The 20,014-nt window shown below is 36.5% G+C and overlaps 1 protein-coding gene across 4 annotated transcripts in view; it reads right to left on the reverse strand.

Moving 5' to 3' along the window:
* Positions 1–20,014, reverse strand: part of CHN1 (chimerin 1) — a 189,471-nt gene that overhangs the window by 33,295 nt on the left and 136,162 nt on the right. For 2 of the 4 annotated variants that reach the window (XM_058549293.1, XM_058549296.1), the window contains one exon: positions 13,542–13,619. The exons of 1 other annotated variant lie outside the window; for it this stretch is intronic. In XM_058549293.1, coding sequence (XP_058405276.1) covers positions 13,542–13,619 — 78 coding nt within the window. Of the gene's footprint in view, positions 1–13,541; positions 13,620–14,373; positions 14,415–20,014 lie in introns of all 4 variants that reach the window. One more of the 4 variants, XM_058549295.1, reaches the window with a different exon arrangement.

The following is a 20,014-nucleotide window of genomic DNA, read 5'->3' on the forward strand; positions in this document are numbered from 1 at the left end:
TTCCACAAAACCAGATTTCAATTTCTCTTTGGCTTGGTTGTAAAAATGTCATCTAAAGAAGTGTACTGTTAATACACATTGTGCTATGAATGGAAGTATTCCTATAATATACTAGGAAAAAGGTTTGGCTAAAATGCACAAGAAATTATTAAACTATGTAGTTAAAACTCTTTCTAAAGCTCTAGTAAAAGAGATCCAGATTTTCTCTATTGTTTTTCTTCTATTTCATTGATTGCTGCTCTTATCTTTAATATTTCCTTCCTTCTATTACTTGGTTTAAATGGGTCTTCTTTTTCTAGTTTCTTAAGGTGGAAGCTTAGCTCACTGATTTAAGACTTTTTTTCTTTCCTAAAATAAGCATTTAATGGTATAGATTTCATTGTAAGTGCTACTTTAGCTACATTTCACAAATTTTGATACGCTGTATTTTTCAAATTATTCAGTTCAAAATATTTTGTAATGTCTCCTGTGACGACTTCTTTAATTCATGAGTTATTTAGCAGTAAGTTTAACTTCTAAATATGTGAGAAATTTTTTCAGATATGTTATTGATTTTGAATTTAATTCTGTTGTGGTAAAAGGATATGCTTTGTATGATTTTAATCCTTTTACATTTATTGACACTGGTTTTAAGGCTCAGAATATTGTCTATCTTGGTGAATCTTCCATGTTCACTTGAACAGTATGTGTATTCCGCTGCTGCTGAGTAGAATACTCTATAAATATCAATTAGGTCAAATTGGTCGATACTGTTTTTTTTTATAATTTTATTTATTTATTTTTTCCCCCAAAGCCCCAGTAGATAGTTGTATGTCATAGCTGCACATCCTTCTAGTTGCTGTATGTGGGATGCGGCCTCAGCATGGCCGGAGAAGCGGTGCGTCGGTGATTGCCCGGGACCCAAACCCGGGCCGCCAGCAGCGGAGCTCGCGCACTTAACCGCTAAGCCACAGGCCAGCCCTGGTCGATACTGTTCAAGTCTCCTATATTCTTACTAAAATTTATTATTTGTCTATTTGTTTTATCATTGAGAGGGAAGTGTGGAAATATCCATCTATAATTATAGATTTGTCTATTTCACTTTTCAGTTTGGTTGTTGATTTATGTATTTTGAACCTGTTATTAGGTGCATATAAATTTTAAATTGTTACATCCTCTTGATGAATTTTACTCTTTTGATTCCCAATAATATTCCTTGTTCTGAAAACTATGTTTAATATAAATATATATATTTATATTTTATACATATTTTTATTTATATATATTTACATCCAATTTTCTTTGAATTACTGTCTGCTTGGTTTAACTTTTTCTTTTTTTTAAAGTGGGTTTCTCGTGGATAGCATATAGTTGGATCTTGAATTTTTATCCAATCTGACAACCTCTGCCTTTTAATGGAATGTTTGGGCCAATTCCATTTGATGTAACTATCAATATGATTGGGTTTAAATTTGCCATCTTGCTTTTGTTTTCTCTATATTTGTTTTTGGTTCCTATTTCTCTCTTTTCTTGCATACTTTTAGATAAATTGCTTATTTTTTTATGAATCCATTTTGTCTCCATTATTAGTTTCTAACTATTTTATTTTTTAGAATTTGCTCTAAGGTCTACAATATACATCTTTAACTTATCAGTCTACCTTCAAACAATATTATACACTTCAGATGTAAGAATCTTACACTTCCCCACCCTGTACTTTATGCTATTGTTGTCATATATTTTACTGGTATAAACTACATAATATATTACTATTTTTGCTTTAAACAGTCAATTATCTTTAAAAGACACTAAAATGAAGAAAAAACATCTTTTACACCTACCTACATGTTCACCATTTTTAGTATTCTTTATGCTTTTGTATAGATCTAAATTTCCCATCTGGTATTATTTTCCCTCTGTCTGAAAAACTTCCTTTAATATTCTTAAGTATAGATCTCCTGGTGACGAATTCACTTAGCTTTTCTTTGTTTAAAAAACAAATATGTTTATTTTGTCTTCATTTTTGAAAGATATTTTTGCTGGATATAGAATTTTAGGTTGATAGTTTGTTGTTGTTGTCAGTACTTTGAAGATGTCACTTCATTGTCTTGCATAGTCTCTGATGAGAATTTTGCTGTCATTCTTTATTCATCTGTAAAAAATATGTATTCTCCTCCCCCTCTCCTGCTGCTTTTTAAAAAATTTCGTAAGATACGTAAAATATTATTTCAAATTTTAATTACAGTTGTTAATAAAGAAAACAGTAGTATAAAAATCATTTATCTTCTGTAAAAAAAATTTTGCATTATGTTCCTGTGAGTGTGCACATTTAAAGTCCTATAAAGCCATAAAACTATAAACACATTATGAAGCTGGAATGTGAAAGCAAAGTTCAAGAGAAATTGAACATGTGTAACTTCTAGATCCTAGATGCATCCTCTATACATTTTGTTATCACATGTGAGGGATGAACAACTTCACCTCTCAGGCTGAGGCAAAGGACCACTTTAGGAAGAAAACTGTTCTTTCCCATAGACTGGTTTTCTTTCTGTCTCTCTCTGGCTGCTCTTACAATTTTCTCTTTGGCACTAGGTTTTAGAATTTTGATTATGATGTGCAGGGGTGTTTTCTTCATATTTTCTTCTATTTGGAGTTCACTGCACTTCTTGGTCTTTGGGTTTTCATCAAATTTACAACACTTTTGGTCATTATACCTTCAAATAATCGTTCTGTTCCCTGGCCCCCCACCACTGCTCCTTCTGACTTCAATTACACTTAAGTGAGATTGCTTGATGTTGTCCCACCTGTCACTGATGCTGTGTTCATTCTTTTTTTAAATTTTTTCTTTCATTTTGCAAATTTCTATTGCTATGTTCTGGTTTACTAATCTTGTCTTCTGTGGTGCCTAATATGCTTTTAATACTATTATAACCAGTGTATTTTTCATTTCAGATATATTTTTCATCTCTAGAGAGTCCATTTAGATAGTCTTAAATAGCTTCCATTTCTTTCCTCACTGCAGCCTTTAGTCTACTGCTAATTCAGTCATGCTACTAACATGATACTCTTTTGAGGACTTTTAAACAATGCCTTGTGTATGACGATGTCTTTCCACTCCTATTGGTGGGTAAAACTATTCTCAGCCCTGGGTGAATTTCAGTAATTGTTCAGCCTATTGCTTTCTGGTGGTTTCCCGATAGTTTCTTCTCATGCATGTGTAGATAAGTACTCAGTCAAAAACTCAAGATTCCTAGGCAGATTTCTAGAGCTCTTTCTGTGTACAGCTCTGTCTTCTCAGGAACTCTGCCGCACAAATATTAGCTGCTTTGCCTCACCAGACTCCAATCTCTGTGTCCTCAACTTGGCTAGACCACTGGGCTCTCTTTGGATTCCCCCTCCATGTGCTGTGGCCTGGAAACTGCCTCCCGGCAGTAAGTGAGAATAACCTTAAGACTCATTTTGTTTGTGTTCCTTCTTTCAGGTACGACAGTACTGTAATACTTGTTGTTCAATGTCTGACTGTTGTTTTATATACTTTTTCTGGTTTGCTAGTTGTTTAAGATGGGAAAGTATATCTATTTCCCCCATCATGGCTGAAAATGGAAGTTCAAATTATATTCTTGTTTCTAAAACTGATCTTTCACTTGATGAGCTTGAACCTGCAACTTCTTTGGGCTTCAGTTTCTACACGTGTAAAATGACATTAGCTTAATCAGTAATTCTCAATGTCCCTTATACAGGCTGAACTGCTTCAGGATTCCTTTGTTATCATGCTCTACAAGCACATTTGTCACAGCAAGGTGTGACATTAACAGTGTTGCATTCAGTAGGCTGTACACTAGGATCTTGTAACTGGGGATTTCGTCTGTCATTTAATGTTGTAGTGGACATTTCTTATGTTTTAGCCACACAAATTAAATGTCTTATCTTTGGATAATAGTCTTCAATCCATGGGAATTGTATGGAGCTGACCCTAACCCCAGCTCCAGGAGACAGTATGTGACCTAGATCTAAGCCAATCAGCACATTCCATTCTCCTGAACCAGACCTAGTGGTTCAGAGATGAGCATATAAGATAATTGGGCAAATGCCTGCCAGGCCTAGCTCCTTTGCTCAAATAGTCTGTCTTTGCAGCTGATTAGAATCTGGGAATATATCGAGCTGGAGCCTCTGCCAGCCATTTTGTCACTAGAGGGAGCCTAAAAATGAAGACACAGTTGGGAGATAGGGTTCTGGTGGCATTTTAAGTCCTGGGTCAAAGGATACTTTCAACTAACACTGAACTTTTCCTACTATGTGAACCAATAATTTCCCTTTTTGCTTTAGGGAGCATGGGTTGGGCTTTCTGACAATTGCAAGGGAAAGTCTCCCAACTGTTCTATCAAATGGTAAATATTAGCCATGGGTTCCAAATGGATTTGTAAGCAGACACACTGAAGCAATGTCATATAACTGTGGAGTAATGAGCTATAATAGCAACCACCAAAGCAAAATTGCACGCCTCCTGGAGATGGACCTTCTCTTTATGATCAAGGGCACTGTGGGAGCTTGTGAGGCAGATCACAAGCAGTGATCAGAGTGTGGCACATGTAAGGGCTGGAACTCCAAACAAAGAGAGTTCTACAAAAGAGAAAGAGTGAGCTTGACATTTTAGGCTTGATTTGGGGAAATGCATTCACATAGATAGCCAAAACATCTTCTCTATAATAGACTGCAGAATATCACCTAATATGACAAGAATCCTCTGGCTCCCACGACCTAAAAATTGATACATTCTTTTCTTTTTAATTTTTTTTTTTGTGTGTGAGGAGGTTTGAGCTAACATCCGATGCCAATCCTCCTTTTTTTTTTTTTTTTCCTGAGGAAGATTGGCCCTGGGCTAACATCTGTGCCCATCTCCCTCTACTGTATATGGGACGCCGCCACAGTATGGCTTGACAAGTGGGGTGTTGGTGCACACCCAGGATCCAAACCCAAGTGGAGTGCACGTACTTAACCGCTACGCCACCGGGCCGGCCCCTTTTCTTTTTAATTTTTATGTCTGGATAACACTTCAGAAAACACACCTAATTCTATTTTTGCTCCCCAAAGAATATAAAAATATAGAAAATAAGCACTTGATGATGTTCTTCAGAAGTGTAACACAGCTGGGCTATTTCTCCTTTCCTTTCTAGCTTTCCTATTTTGCCACCAGAAGAATCTTAAGATAATTTAAGAAGAGGGGTTAGTAAACCTGAAATAAAACCATTGGTATGGTGTTTATCAGGAAAATAATTTGTAGTGGTTTCTCAGATGCCAGCGGTACTGTGGTAAAATATTTAAGAAAGAAAAAAATCAGTATTTGCATGCATTCTCTTCACTTAAAAAAAAACCTTTCCTAGATCTATATTCCACTTCCTTTGGTGCATATGCATCACCTTCTTCTCTCTGCCTGTTGGGCTCTTTGATGAAGGCAATGATATTTTTGTGTCGCGTACTATTACACACAAATAATGAATGCCGACTAATGATGATAAGAAGTGTACTGAGACACAGGAAACTTGACAAGCTAAACAACTGAGGTAAGATGTTGTGACATGTACATATTCTTCATGCTTCGACTATCTTATTAAAGCCACAGTAGACTTCACTCCTAAGTAAGACTCTTTGTTCTCTGAGAAATGCTGACATAGTGGGCCACAAAGAAGATGAAGGATGACAGTATAATTTGTCAATTAAACAAGGTTTTGAAAAGTAGAGATATGAAATATTTCCTATGTATCTCTCCTATTAACTCACAAAATAAGCAGAATAGAACTAAGATTTAATCCTCAGTTAAATCTGGAAGGGAAGAATGACTATATATGAAACAAGTGACCACGAAAAGTTGCTTTTAAAATACCAATATGTTCCAAATGTCAGAGAAACCAATCCTTGAAGGTTAGATTATTGTGTGCACACATAAACTAAAGTATTGAGAGAACAGAATTTTGGAAGAAGTGACTTTTTAAAACTATGTGTTCTTCCTATGGGTTTACATCCTTCACGTGTCATTGTGTTGGGAGTCACATGGCAGGCTGGTTCTCCACTTTGGAATAGATTTTGGAGATACTAAATTTTTTAAAACATTAAGTCAGTAGGATGGACACATATGCTGGAAATAATCAATGCCACATTAGATGTAGTTGTCTGCCAGAGAGTCTCATCTTAGGATACTGGCTGGGAATAAGAACCAGGATAGGTTCTGGTGAGAGAGAGTCAGGCTCCTTCGTAAGCTGTTTAAAGTGGCAACCCTACATCTTAATTTCAAAGGCTGGCCTGAGGTTTTTTTTAAATTGTTTGCTTTTTAGTTATATAAAAGAAATAGTACACTTAATATAAGTTCCACTAACAGCCTCCTAGTGAGAAAGACAAACTTGCAATCACTCCCCAAATTTTAAACTACTCTCTAATATTTTCTGTTTTTTAATTCCATAAGTTCCACTAACAGTCTCCAAGTAAGAAAGACAAACTTCCAAATCTCTCTCCAAATTTTAAAGCAACAAAAGCAAAAACAAACAAGTTGGACTACATCTAATGACAAACCTGCATAGCAAAGTGAACAATCAACAGAGTGTAAAGGCAACTGATTGCTGGATCATAAGGTAATTTTTTTTTTTTTTGATGGGAAAGATCCGCCCTGAGCTAACATCTGTTGCCAATCTTCCTCTTTCTCTCTTTTGTTTTTCCTCCCCAAAGCCCCAGTACACAGTTGTATATTATAGTTTTAAGTCCTTCTAATTTTTCTGTGTGAGCCACCGCCACCACATGGCTACTGACAGACGAGTGGTGTGGTTCTGTGCCAGGGAACCGATCCCAGGCTGCCAGAGCGGAGCACGCCAAACTTTAACCACTAGGCCATTAGGCCTGGCTCATAAGGTAGTTTTATTTTTAATTTTTTGAGAAATCTCAATAATTTTCCATAATAGCTGCACCAATTTACATTCCCATCAGCAGTGCACAAGGGTTCCCTTTTCTCCACATCCTTGCCAACACTGGTTATCTTTTGTCTTTTTGATAATAGCCATTCTAACAAGTGTGAGGCGATATCTTCTTGTGGTTTTGATTTGCATTTTCCTGATTATTAGTGATGCTGAGCACCATTTCATATACTTGTTGGCTATCTGGATATCTTCTTTTGAGAAATGTCTCTTCAGGTCCTTTGCCCATTTTTAAATTGGGTTTTTTTTTGCTATTGAGTTGTATGAGTTACTTATATATTTTGGATATTAACCCCTTATCAGATATACACTTTGCAACTATTTTCTCCCATTCCATAGGCTGCCTTTTCACTCTGTTGACTGTTTCTTTTGCTGTGCAGAAGCTTTTTAGTCTGATGTAGTCCCACTTGTCTACTTTTGCTTTTGTAGCCTGTGCTTTTGGTGTCATATCCAAAAAATCATTGCCCAGACCAATGTCAAGAAGCTTTTTACCTTTTTTCCCTTTAGTAGTTTTTTTGGTTTCAGGGCTTAGATTTAAGTCTTTAATCTGTTTCAAGTTGATTTTTGTATATGTTGTGAGATAAGGGATCAATTTCATTCTTTTGCACGTGGATATCCAGTTTTCCCAATATCATTTATTGAAGAAACTATCCTCTTCCTACTTAGTGTTCCTGGCGCCCTTGTTGAAGATCAGTTGACCACAGATGCGTGGATTTATTTCTGGGCTTTCTATTCTGTGCTATTGGTCTGTATCTCTGTTTTTAATGCCAGGATCGTACTGTTTTAATTACTGTAGGTTTGTAATATATTTTGAAATCAAGAAGTATTATGTCTCCAGCTTTGTTCTTGCTCAAGATTTCTTTGGCTATTTGGGGTCTTTTCTAATTCCACATGAATTTTAGGATTGCTTTCTCTATTTCTGTAAAGAAGGTCATTGGGATTTTGATAGGAATTGCGTTGAATCTAGGTAGGTAGTACGGATATTTTAGCAATATTAATTCTTCTAATTCATGAAATCAAGGTTTCTCTTGAGTTAAGTATAGCATTTTAAATTCTCTAGTCCCATAAAATGGCTGTGAAGAAGTATAAGCAACAATGTACAAACCAACAAGAACTTTGTGAAGTGTTTCTTTTTGGATTATTAATGGCAGGCAGTAATCTTTCCAATGACCTGAATGATCTAGATTTGCACTCAAGGGGTCATAACCAGCTCCCCAGCCAGTGTTACAAAACATAAGAAGGATGCACAGGGCTGAGGTCAAGGGGGCCACAATGCTGAGGGGCAGGGCACAGGCCTGGATGAAAGTGCATGGTAAGTCTTTGTGGTCCTCCTCCCCACCAGCAGGGGCAAAAGTAAAAAGCGGAGCAGTGTACGTTTTGGCTTCTACAGCATCTGATAAGTACTTACCAGATAGCATCAGAAACACAACGCCTACAGGGACCTTACAGACGATCTTGTACTCCTATTTTCTCTCCATCAGCCCTCTACAAGTCTGACTGCCCCAGGCAGAGAGAACCCCCGCTATGCACTGATCTTTATTTTTATTTTCTCTTGCAAGTAACCCATATTAAGAATCAGGAATTATGTGTGTGTGTACACATATATATACATATATATGTATAATATCAAAATAAATAATTCAATTTAATCTCCTATTTAGAGAAAAACATTATTTATTCCTTTGAAATGTTTATGTTGGACACTCCATGTTCACCTCCACAGGAGAAGCAATGATGAGTGACATTACTGCTAAAGCTTAGTAATGAGACATTCCAGGTTGCCTTTTCCATTTTGTCATATTGCATTTAACTTTTTTTATATTACTATTAATTCAAAACAATATTCAAATTTCTGAGCAGGTAAAATGTGAACACAGATTCTCCACTATCTAAGATAACATGATGATATTTTGGGTTTTATTTCATTTTCAAAACTCACATGAATGTGATTTAAAAAACCATTTGTAACAATACAGCTCTTAAGATCATTAAAAGAATCTATTTTTGTGCTGAAATTTCCTGCTGCCATGAGAAAGGGTTTCAAAATAACAACAACAACTACCGCCCCCCCCTCCACAGCAAAGGTCCCCCATGCCATACTGTGTGCTCATTTACTTAGTCACCCGACAGACACTTCTTCAGCACTTTACCAGAAATGGAGACAGGGGAAGGAAGAACGGAGGCAGAAAAGACATGGGAGGTGGTGTTGTGACGGCTGGTGGGGATAATACAAAGGAGGTGGTAGGCACAGTCCTTGAATATGACATTTCACTGACCATGTAAATAATTTTTAAAAATATGCTTTCATGTAGTTTCTTTTAAAAAATCAACATATTAAAAATTTGTCTCTATGTGGGCTTTAATAAATTTTAATGATGGAAAATAGAATTACTTATATTATATAATATTAATATTATATATATTATATATAATTAATTATATGTAATATTAATAATATTAACAAATCTAATGCTTCTTAATATACTTTAATCAGAGAATTTTAGAGTTGAAAGAAAACTTACAGATCATGTAGTTTAACTCCACATTTCATACTAAATCTACTCTTATTTGTTGGTTCATTTTGTATTTATTTTCAAATGTGAATCAAATGAAGAGCATAGGGCTTGGATTTGTCTGTGTCCGTCAAAGGAAAGGAAAGACCACTTTCAGCAGGCGTGCTGGCCGTTTCTACCCTTCAGTTTGTGAAACAGCAGAATGTCTGGTCTGTTAGGACTGATGGGTTCACTATTATCGCTTTATCCCAGTATGTTCTGAATCAGTAACTTTATTAAATATTGCAAGGTTCATGTGATAGTGTTATTTTAATTACAGTATCAATTCACATTTCAGGATTCACTGCTTACACAGTAACTTGGTAACATTAAATCTATTTAAATAATACATAACATCTTTCATTTATATGCAGAATGCGAGTATCTGAAACTCTAAAATCAACCAGTCGCCACTTCAAGACTACCCTAAAAAAAAACTAAACTCACATTTTAAAGTATCTACTCACTATAATTCTTAATGTTGTTTTCTTTTAATTATTTAATTTGCTTAAGTAGCCAGGTTTCTTTTATTATTATTATATGTAATCTTGATTTTATTTTATAGAGCTATCTGAATTAAACATACCAAATGAAACACTGAATAGTTTAATTTGGAGGCAGTAAAAAAAATACAGAGGATTTCACTGCGTTCTGCGGTGCATGAAAATGCAACTGCTCTTATGTAACATCTAACTGCCTGGGAGCTAAGAAAGCAGCAAGAGCTTTCTTTAGCCCCCACAATCAGGCCAGGGTTCTCAATTGCAAAGGACCTCTGCAACTGGGTAAGAAAAACATCTTGGTATGGATTCAGAAAAATACCTACTTAGGGGTAATTTGTAATAACAAAAATAGTGGCTACCATGTACCTACACATACCAGGTACTCAATTTTTTCTGGTGTAGACCCAGAGGTTTAGAGAGATGAAGCAATCTGCCCAAGGTCATTCAAATAATAAGCAAACTCCCAGGGCAAGGGCTGGTCTTAGTAATCCTTCTATCCAGAGCCTCAGATGTAGGATGCAGTCACTGCTGGTGGGGTGCCCATGTCTTACCTTAAAATCAGAGGTTTTTTGTTTAGTTGAGTTTTTGTTGTTAAGTCTGCTCAGGAAATTAGCACTTGCTTGCTCGCTTTCTCTGCTGTGTTAGGATAAGGGCAGTTCTTAAAATGAGAGGTTGATCCAGGAGACAGTTAAAATTATTTTCACTCTAAGTTATGTTGACAACTTACAGGGTAATGGTTTTTAAAGGATATGGTACATTTATTTTTCAAATGATGATCTCCCTAAGAGAGACAACTATCTTTCTTGTGATAGATTCTTTATCAAATCCTTTTAAGTAATAGGGGGGAAAAAGGTGTTATATAACACAGCAAAATGGGAAGCCTTCCTGTTGCCTTTTTTTTCCTTTTCTATTAAAAAAACAAAACAAAACAAAACCTCAAAAAACAAACACCTGTCTGAAGTTAGGCCCAGCTGATTTTTTTGGATTTCACCTTGGTGAATGCTTTCACCAAAGGTATAAGACACTCTGGGCTTCAGCCTCCGAAATGAGATTTGGCAGCTGTCCAACACCACAGAGGCACGTTACATAACAAGGCAGTACAAGGAGCAAAAAGAAAACTATAGTGAAATGAGGCTTTGGTGAGTGGTCTGGTGGTTGGGCAGAACACACTTTTACCAACATAGAAAATAGGCAGCGGCAAGGCCACGTGAACAACGAGCATTATGTAAACGCTCAGGGTTTTTCCCACAATACATTTCTGAACTGCACACACTCACATATCACAGTGACCTTCTGTGAACACTTGTGTGGGAGAAAACGGCTCCTGCCACAGTCTGAATTCTTTTGGGGATGTTCTCGGAAGTCAAGTATGACTCCCCCCGACCTCTTTTCTCTTTTTTATAATGACACCCCACAGAAACATTTTTCAAAATAACAAACAGTAATTTCAATGGAAAGAGTCAAATACTGAGACTTCCGACCTCATTAGCAACTCTAAAAAATATGTAATGCAACTCACTGTCTACCATGAGCTCTTTCCCGAGCATACTGTTTTTTTTTAAACAGGAAGCCCAAGCTGGTTTTAATTTTTCAGCTCCAGAGAAGGAAGCAGACTTCTACTTTTTAATGTGTCTTTTTTAAAGAAAAGTATCTTTAAAACAGTTTAGGTAACCAGCTAAGAGTCACAATTGGTCCCACAGTCAGCACTTTCTGGTTGTATACAATTTGCTCATTAAAGCCATATGTTAAATTAAAATTGAGAAATTGCTGGAAGATACAACCAAAAAAAAAAAGAGAGAGAGAGAGAATGTGCCTGTTTATGCAAATCCTTGAACAGCCTTACTATTTGCTTTTAATCAACACGGAGAGAAAGCATGTACAATGAACTTAGCACTAAAACGGCACCCTTAACCCTTACTAGGTCAATCTGTTCGTGCTGAACACACCAGAGGCTACATCTTGGGAGGTAACCTATTTTAAAATCTCGGCCATTTCTAAACAGTATGATCAGTTTCTTGCTTAGGAACCTAAAGGGCTATTTTTGTGACCTAACATGCACATAACTTTATATCTGCAAAGGGATATATTTGGGGTCATTTTCCTGACAAAGATCCTGTAAGACCAGCTTGTGTAACATGCAAGAAGAAAGTGAGGCCTAGTAACCTGCAGGTATTGTTAGGGTTCACAAATGGAAGATGTGGTTGAGACTGGATGCACATAGTGAATGGTCTTAATTTCATTTTAAATCCAAGATACTGGTTGAAATGTAAGGTCCTTAATATCTTCAAAGAGGCAGAAGAAAATGCTGTTTGGTTTACCTTGAAATATTAGCAATCTTTACACAGTCCATACATTTGGGAATTTATCCTCTATCCCAAAATGATCTGAAGATCATAAAAATCTATTCCTCACTATGGAAAAAAGCAGAGCATGTTGGGGGCTTGGTATTTAGCATTTGAGTAAATGCTAGTGTTAAAAATCAGGATGAATTACAAATTTGGAATGAAATTTCCTAGTACAGAGCCTGGTACATTCTATGTGCTGAATAAATGTTGAATAAATTAATAATTAAACTGAAGATTAGGGTTTCTAGCTTTATCATCTTTTGAAACCAGATACCCCCTAAAATCAAAACTAATGACATTTTGTCTGAACTAAAAATACTCATGTCTCAAGAACTTCATCGTAAAGTTGTATAACTATTGGGAAGTTACTATAGAAATGCCAGTGCATCCACCCATTCAGTCTAACTGGATCTCCTTATGCATGGCCCCACACTGTATGTTCTCTGAATTAGGTTGCAAAGGACTGAACTTTGAGGCCTCATATCATGCTATAAATACAGGGAAGATCTACGCACAGCTTGAATCAACACACATATCACCTTGATGATAGATGATTAAAGTATAGTTGGTAAACCACACTAACACAATAATTAAAAACTACACACAGACACATACAAGGTGAAAGCATAAAAATACTCAAAAAGTGAAGCGAGGCTGCTAGTGGCAGCACATCACCAGTCCCATGGTAGCCATTCTCTTTTCATCATGGTCAATTCATTCACAGAGGAGAAAAGACAGAAACTATGGGACATGCAGACCATCTGCTCAATCCAGATGCAAAAGCCCATGCCTCTTATATCCAAAGCTTTTTACCAGAAACGAACAGAGATAAGATCTAATCTTCTCATGAAATATCCGACAAAGGTAGTTAGACATATTTGCATCACAAATAAAAATAACGCCAATGTCATTAAATGAGACCTTTTTAACATCAATCAAGACTTTTACCACCGAGTATACACTGATTAAACAGAATACTAAATCAGCATTAAGAAAAAATGGGGTTGGATTCTATTAGCTTTTATTCAGCTATTCCTTAAATAAAATCATGCTTAAAACATGTTTCATTCCTTAAATAGCAAGAACATTTTAGTCCAGTCATCCTAGTTTTAAAAAGACATCAGAAGATATTCCTTTAATATTATATATTTCAAGTAATGTGCATTTCCTTTCTTATAAGAAAAGGTTAAAAACAAATATTCTTACCTTGAAATTGTGAACCTTTTCATATTTTGGAATTTGCTCATTTTCTTTCAGAGTTGCTCTTCTAACAAGTGATGTCAACTGCGAATAAGCAAAGAGTTTCAGAGGTTGCCAGATTGTCACAGACGACTTTTGAGAACCCAGTTTCATTCCCAAGGCTGCTATCAATAAATCTTGCTGACGGCCCTCTTGTTTTGATTTGTGAACTGCAGCTCTATTAGTTTTCCTACCCGACCAAGACTCTTTGGATGGCATTTTGGAATTCACAGGAAAGAAATAAAACCTATATTGATCTATGTCTGTCGATGAACTCTATTCAGCTAACAAATGAGCATTCCACCAGGCAGCACAGAACTCTAACCTACAGAGAGCTGCAGAGAAACATCACCGAGAGGTGGAGGAGGATGATGAAGCACTTCTTAAAAAGAGGTCGACTAACCAGAAAAATTCTTCTTCCTTCCTTTTTTTTTTAAAGGGTTCTATATTTAAGTTTCTGAAAACTTAAGAGTCTGAACAGAAATAAAGAGTCGATGCTAACATACAAAACATTCAGCATCTCACTATTCCTTTTTAAAAGCCCTGCAATTTTGACAAATGATACATTTCTAAAAGCTTTCTTCTCTATTCAATATATTAATGTCCATTCTGAATGAAAGATGCCTACATACTGCCTGCAATCAGTTTCTAGCAACAGACACCCTGTGAAGCCCCTAGCAGAGGGTGGGGGAAGGGAGGGATCTGACAAGGAAGGCTGGATTAGACTGGTCACCGTAAGAAAGGAGATAACCAATGAAAATCAAGCAACAGTATTTAAGTACTGTATTCCTCAACTCACTCTGTCTCTGTTTCTCCCTCCTCTCATGTAAGATTTTCTTGCTGGCTCAAGACAAAAAAAAAAAAAAAAAAAAATCAGTGGGAAGACAAGGAGCAATGAATGAGTCATGCATCATTACAAAATGGATTTTTTTTTAACCTATTAAAAGCAAAGGAAAATGAACATACAGCACTAGGTTTTAAAAAGAATGCACCACTGCCAGGTAAATTATGGAAGGCTGATCTCTATCTTCTTTTGTGCATATGGACTGAGGTTAGTTAACTAAAACCCATTTTTATTAAAGATGAACAAAAGCTGATAAGTATTTTCATGAAAAAGAAAAGTTTAACTAGGTATTGTACTATTTTCATGTAGAACAAAGAGCATTCATATAACATGCTAACACCCTGGAGTGGTCAGTTCTGTCTCCCGGCCATGAGTAGTTTTGTTGTGGATCTATACTTAAATAGATCCAACCATTATTTTAATTCTTAGTCTCAACATTCTTCATTCAAGAGCTTGATGCCAGGTCACAGTGGGGGCCAGCTGGGAATAACTGCTCCCGTACACAGGTCCCAGATGTAGTGTAACTGTGCTGACAGGACTCTTGGATGGTTGTCTGCCGATGTAGAAAGGGGGGTGCTGCGTAAGAGACTCAAAGCCAGCTCCATTTAAGAGCAAGTCCTATACTTTTTACAAAGGTGCTGTAAGAAACTTAAGTTTTCCCACATTGGTTCCCTAAACATCTCCCATTTGTTTCCTCATGCTACAGTAATTAAATTTAACCCACTATGATTCTAACGTTACACTGTATTTAAAGAATTTGGAACTCTATATTTAAATGAATTCAGTCCATTTGCTTAGTGCAAACAATTTATCTCAGATTTCATAAGCTAGAGGGGGCATGTGCCCAATGCAGATTCCAGTTTAATTAGGGCATGAAGTGGTTCTTAAACCATGCTCGATACTGGAAATATTGAATGACTGATTTTCTAAACATCCCCAAATATTTTTTTACTTACTTGAGTGTACAATCCCTTCTTTTAACATGGTTTATTCTTTTAGAAACATCTCCAGGTAAATAAAAGGCAGAAAATATTTACATCTACAGAAGTTTCATTTCCACAAATCTACTTCTTCACGTGATTAATATGGGACAAAACAATGCTCTCATTTCAAGAGGAAATACAACGGAAAGACCTTTCCTTGCCTAACCTACATTACTCTTCAGCTTAGACCTAGTTTGCCATGTGATGACTAAAAATATAAAGGCCAACCAACTCTTCAGTCATGTACGACCTAAAGCGAGGCTTAACTGAATCTCAGTAGGCCCCAGAAAAAAACAGAGACTCTAAAGGCAAATTTAACAGTATTTTTTTTTCTCCACAATGTTTAACACTTAATGTTTAAGTTACTAAATTAAAGAAAACAATCAGCCATGTCACCCAATTAGCTTTTTTCCACCCTATTTCTGATCCAGGTCCTTTATTATAGATTATCCCCAGTGCTTCAGCTGTAGTAACTAAAATTCAACCAAAGCATAAAAATACTCATGATAGAGTTATCCAGAAAATTCATTGCTGGATAAAAGCAAACATTTTGTCATTAGGAGGCAAAGTCTACTGGAGACTCTGCAGAGTCACACTGTCCTTCCTAATTTTTCATCTTAATCAAGAAATATTGGATACTTACAACTTGGGCAGCTCTACCTAGGACAGTAAGGAGACAGAAAACAGAAGCTCAGAATGAAAAAGTTCTTAGCTACCCTCAGAGGGCTGGGGGTTTGGTCACTATGATGCCTTCAATAGCTGCAAATGCATTTCTGCATTAACTTTGCTGAAGAGCTCAAGTCATGAGAGCTGCTAACTCTGAAACTCAAAACCAATACCAAGGTTCTGATGTTCCAGACAAATGTATACCACTTATCTTTATATTTATCTGGCTATATCTACTTAGACAGTTATAGCATCTATTAATTATGGCTATCATTCACTGATTATTAATTACTTATGTTTTGGGCACCCACTGAAGCACTTTACATATAGAATCCCATTAAATCCATAGAAAAACGCCTATGAGGCATATATTATGCTCATTTTATAGGTGAAAGAAATGAGGCCCAGGGAAGCTAACTTCCCAAAATTGCACATCTAGTAGGTGGTAGATAAGAGCTGGGCTCTTATGCTTTATCTACCTAAACGAGAAAATGAGAGGAAACTATGGAGTCTGAGGGTAGTTGTTTTCTTCTCTCTGATTCTGTTCAAGGAGATTTCTCTAGGTATTTTCTCCTTTCAATTTTGAAGAGGAGCAATGATGGTAAGACAGTAAGCAGTGAGTAACAGTGGATAGTAAGAAAAAGTAATAGTAATTAAGATGTCTAGATCTCAAGTTTAGCATGCAGTACATGCAGTAGGCAACACAGCCCTCAAGGCTCCATTCAAACACCCCCTCCTTCATGAAGCATCTGATGATTTCTACCAATTAGATGTGATCTCACCCATCTATGAACCTCAGAGCCCTTCACTTGTTCATTAACTATGAGATTATCACATTCTACCTCATATCACAGTTACCTGTGTAGCTGTTTCTATAGATTTGGGTTTTATACATCTTAGCATAAACCCTAGTTCTAGCAAAGTAGCTTGCACTAATAAAGGTTCAATAAATATTTGGTTAAAAGAAGAAAATCAAAGGAAGGCAACTATTTTTATTGGGGGGCAGAGTGCTACAATAAAAAAGACAGGATTTGATATCAGCAACACTGAAGTTTGAATCCTGACCTTGGGAGATGTGCTTGGTGCCTTGGTTACCTCATCTACATACTATGAATAATAATACCAACTGGATAGGTTACTGGGCCATCTGAGGGGGATGACACATGAAAGAGGAAAAGGCTGTCTGCAGACAGCAAGCACTCAATAAATGAGAGTATGACAGGAGTGCCATGACAAATAATTAGCTGTAGGCTATGCTGTGTAGTATAAGACACGGGTTTCTGACCTCCAGGAGTTAGTAGATTAATCTGCTTTTGTTTATACCATACAAACATGTCTGGAAACTCCTGCCCTTCCCTTTGTATTATAGTCTCCACCAAATTTCCCAAATTCTAGTTCTAATCCTATCTTTTAAAAGGCATATAACGACATGTATGTCAGATGAAGGAGCAGGGTTGAGGGGGGGTGGAAACTGGAAAAGAAAGGAGTTTACCAGCATTTGTTAAGAAGCTAGGAACAAGGTTTGATGCTTCACGATCGTTGTCTTGTTTATTTGTCACACAGTCCTGGGAGTATGTTGTATAATATACATGTCTCTTCATCTATAAAATGTTCTATATAGATTTTTATAGATGAAGAAACGCTCACAAAGTAACTTGCTCAAGGTCACAGTCAGGAAGTGGAAAGTCTGTGATCTGAATCCCTGTCTTTTGTCTCCAAAGCCCGACAGCCCTTTCTGCTACCTTATAATGAGAGCAAGAGAAAGACCCGAGGTGTTATGGACAGGGCCCCTCAAATTCTGGTTCTATAAAATAAAAGAAAATGGCTTAACTGGGTGGGGGTCTAAACTGGCAGGCGCATACCCTGCAGTTTAGAATGACAAGGTCATTCTTGCTGGAAACACCAGCCATAGTTAGCTTTTTATTGTGACTGGGAATCTCTGGCCTGTCTAAGACCTGACACCAGCCATCACTGATACTGTGATCACTGCTGTATGCTCACCTGAATGAAGGTGACTAGCCTGGAAAAAGAGATGGAGAATGGGCAGATTCCACAACTCTCTCTGTTTCTACCTTTGTCCAGACCATCTGTAATATAGAGAAGTGGACCTTAAAGATGGTGCGTGGGGGTGGGAGTCATGTGAGGAATAAAGAACGGAAGGGGCAAATAGGTGACCTTGGAGAAGAATACATTTGCTATTTTTAAAATAAAGAAATTTCCACCACTGACCCCACTACCCTGTTGTCTGTCTAGTAATAATACTGGATTTGTGCTGAGCTAGGCTCTCAGTTTCACCAAGTATAATACAACAGGATCATGGGCAATGGTGCCAGACAAAGGTGCTGCCCTTAACCCTGTCATCTATCGGCTGTGGCATGTCCTGGGTCAAGTTACTAATTTACTTCAGTCTTTGTTTCCTTATGTGTAAAATGGATTAAAAGTACTTACATTATAGAATTACTAAGAATTAAATGAGATAACATGTGGGAGGCATTTTGCATTATTCCTGGCACAGAAAGTAATCAATAAATAGAAGTTTCCCCTTCTTTCCTCATAGTACACTTCTTTTTCCACAAATATCTGGTTTTTAATATGGGACCAAGACTTAAGCCAAAAGAATAAATCTCCAATTATTGAAATGTCAGGACTCATTAATAGTAAGAATGTTCTCTAGGAAATCGGAAGGACCTCACACAAACAGCCACCTCCTCTGTAACATCATGATGATACCATAGATTCATGAGCACAATGCTCCAGGTTAACTGAGCTAAGTCAACACTCTATCCAAAAAGCACCATAAAGTAATGTTCTAGCTGGCATGGCCCTGAGGCTCGGGGAGATGAAGAGTAACTGGATTAACTATTGGGTGATATGAGTCACCAGTTTAGATTTAGCAAAATCCTGCAATTTCCATAAAATGTTAACACCGAGATATAAACAACACAGCTTTTCCAATATCAAGATTTGTAGATCCAAGCAAATTCAGCTCACTCTAGATACACAGATTATTCATACCTTTGTCCACTGAATTATAATTTGTAACTGAATTTCTTTCCATTAGAGCCAAGAGTGGAATATGTTTCAAGGTACTTAACAATATGCCAGCTGACATTCATTAACTGACAACCACATGACACTGTATTAGTAAATGCTTTACATGTATGATGTAATTTAGTTGTTAAAACAATCAATAAGCTAGGTATCATTTTATAGATGAAGAAACAGAAGCTCAGAGAGAGTAAGTACCTTGCCCATAATCACCTACCCAGAACATGGTGAGAACAGGATTTGAACCCAGGTCTATGTGACTTCCAATTCTGTGTCTTTCCTCTAGACTATCCTGCCTCTCATATTACCTGTTGTTAACATGCAATTTTGAAAGGCTATCATTTGAATAAATTTCTGGATCATTTATATTCTAGTACTCCTCAGATTACTAGCCACTTTAGTACTGCTTATATTTGAATTCATAGTTATCTACCAGATTCATCACTTAATCAAAATTTTCAAATGCATTTTAAGTCAAACATTAGAGACTTCTATACAGAACTCTATAAATTCCTTAAGTTATGTCAGGATAAATAACTTTTTATGTCATATGGGAAACTCTTATATCCTCCTAGGACTCTAAATTTTTATGCTACTGGCATCAGTCACATCATAATTCCTAACTCATCTTCATTACATAGCTCCTCTATCATTAACATAATATCCATCTAAACAGATAAAAATAAGGTGCATCAATGCATTCATTTCAGTGTATAATAAATTTAAATTACACTATATTAACATTGATACTACCAAACTCTGTACACTCTACCATGTTCCCTGACAGACTCATATGCAATAATTATAAACACAAGACATTTGAACACACAATGCAAACAAGAAAGTACAGCCCTGCATTCCTTATTCTTACAAGAAACAACAGAAATGATCAAAATCTC

The sequence above is a fragment of the Diceros bicornis genome, chromosome 10 (genome assembly GCF_020826845.1).
Source record: "Diceros bicornis minor isolate mBicDic1 chromosome 10, mDicBic1.mat.cur, whole genome shotgun sequence".
In the NCBI taxonomy this organism is placed as follows: Eukaryota; Metazoa; Chordata; class Mammalia; order Perissodactyla; family Rhinocerotidae; genus Diceros; species Diceros bicornis.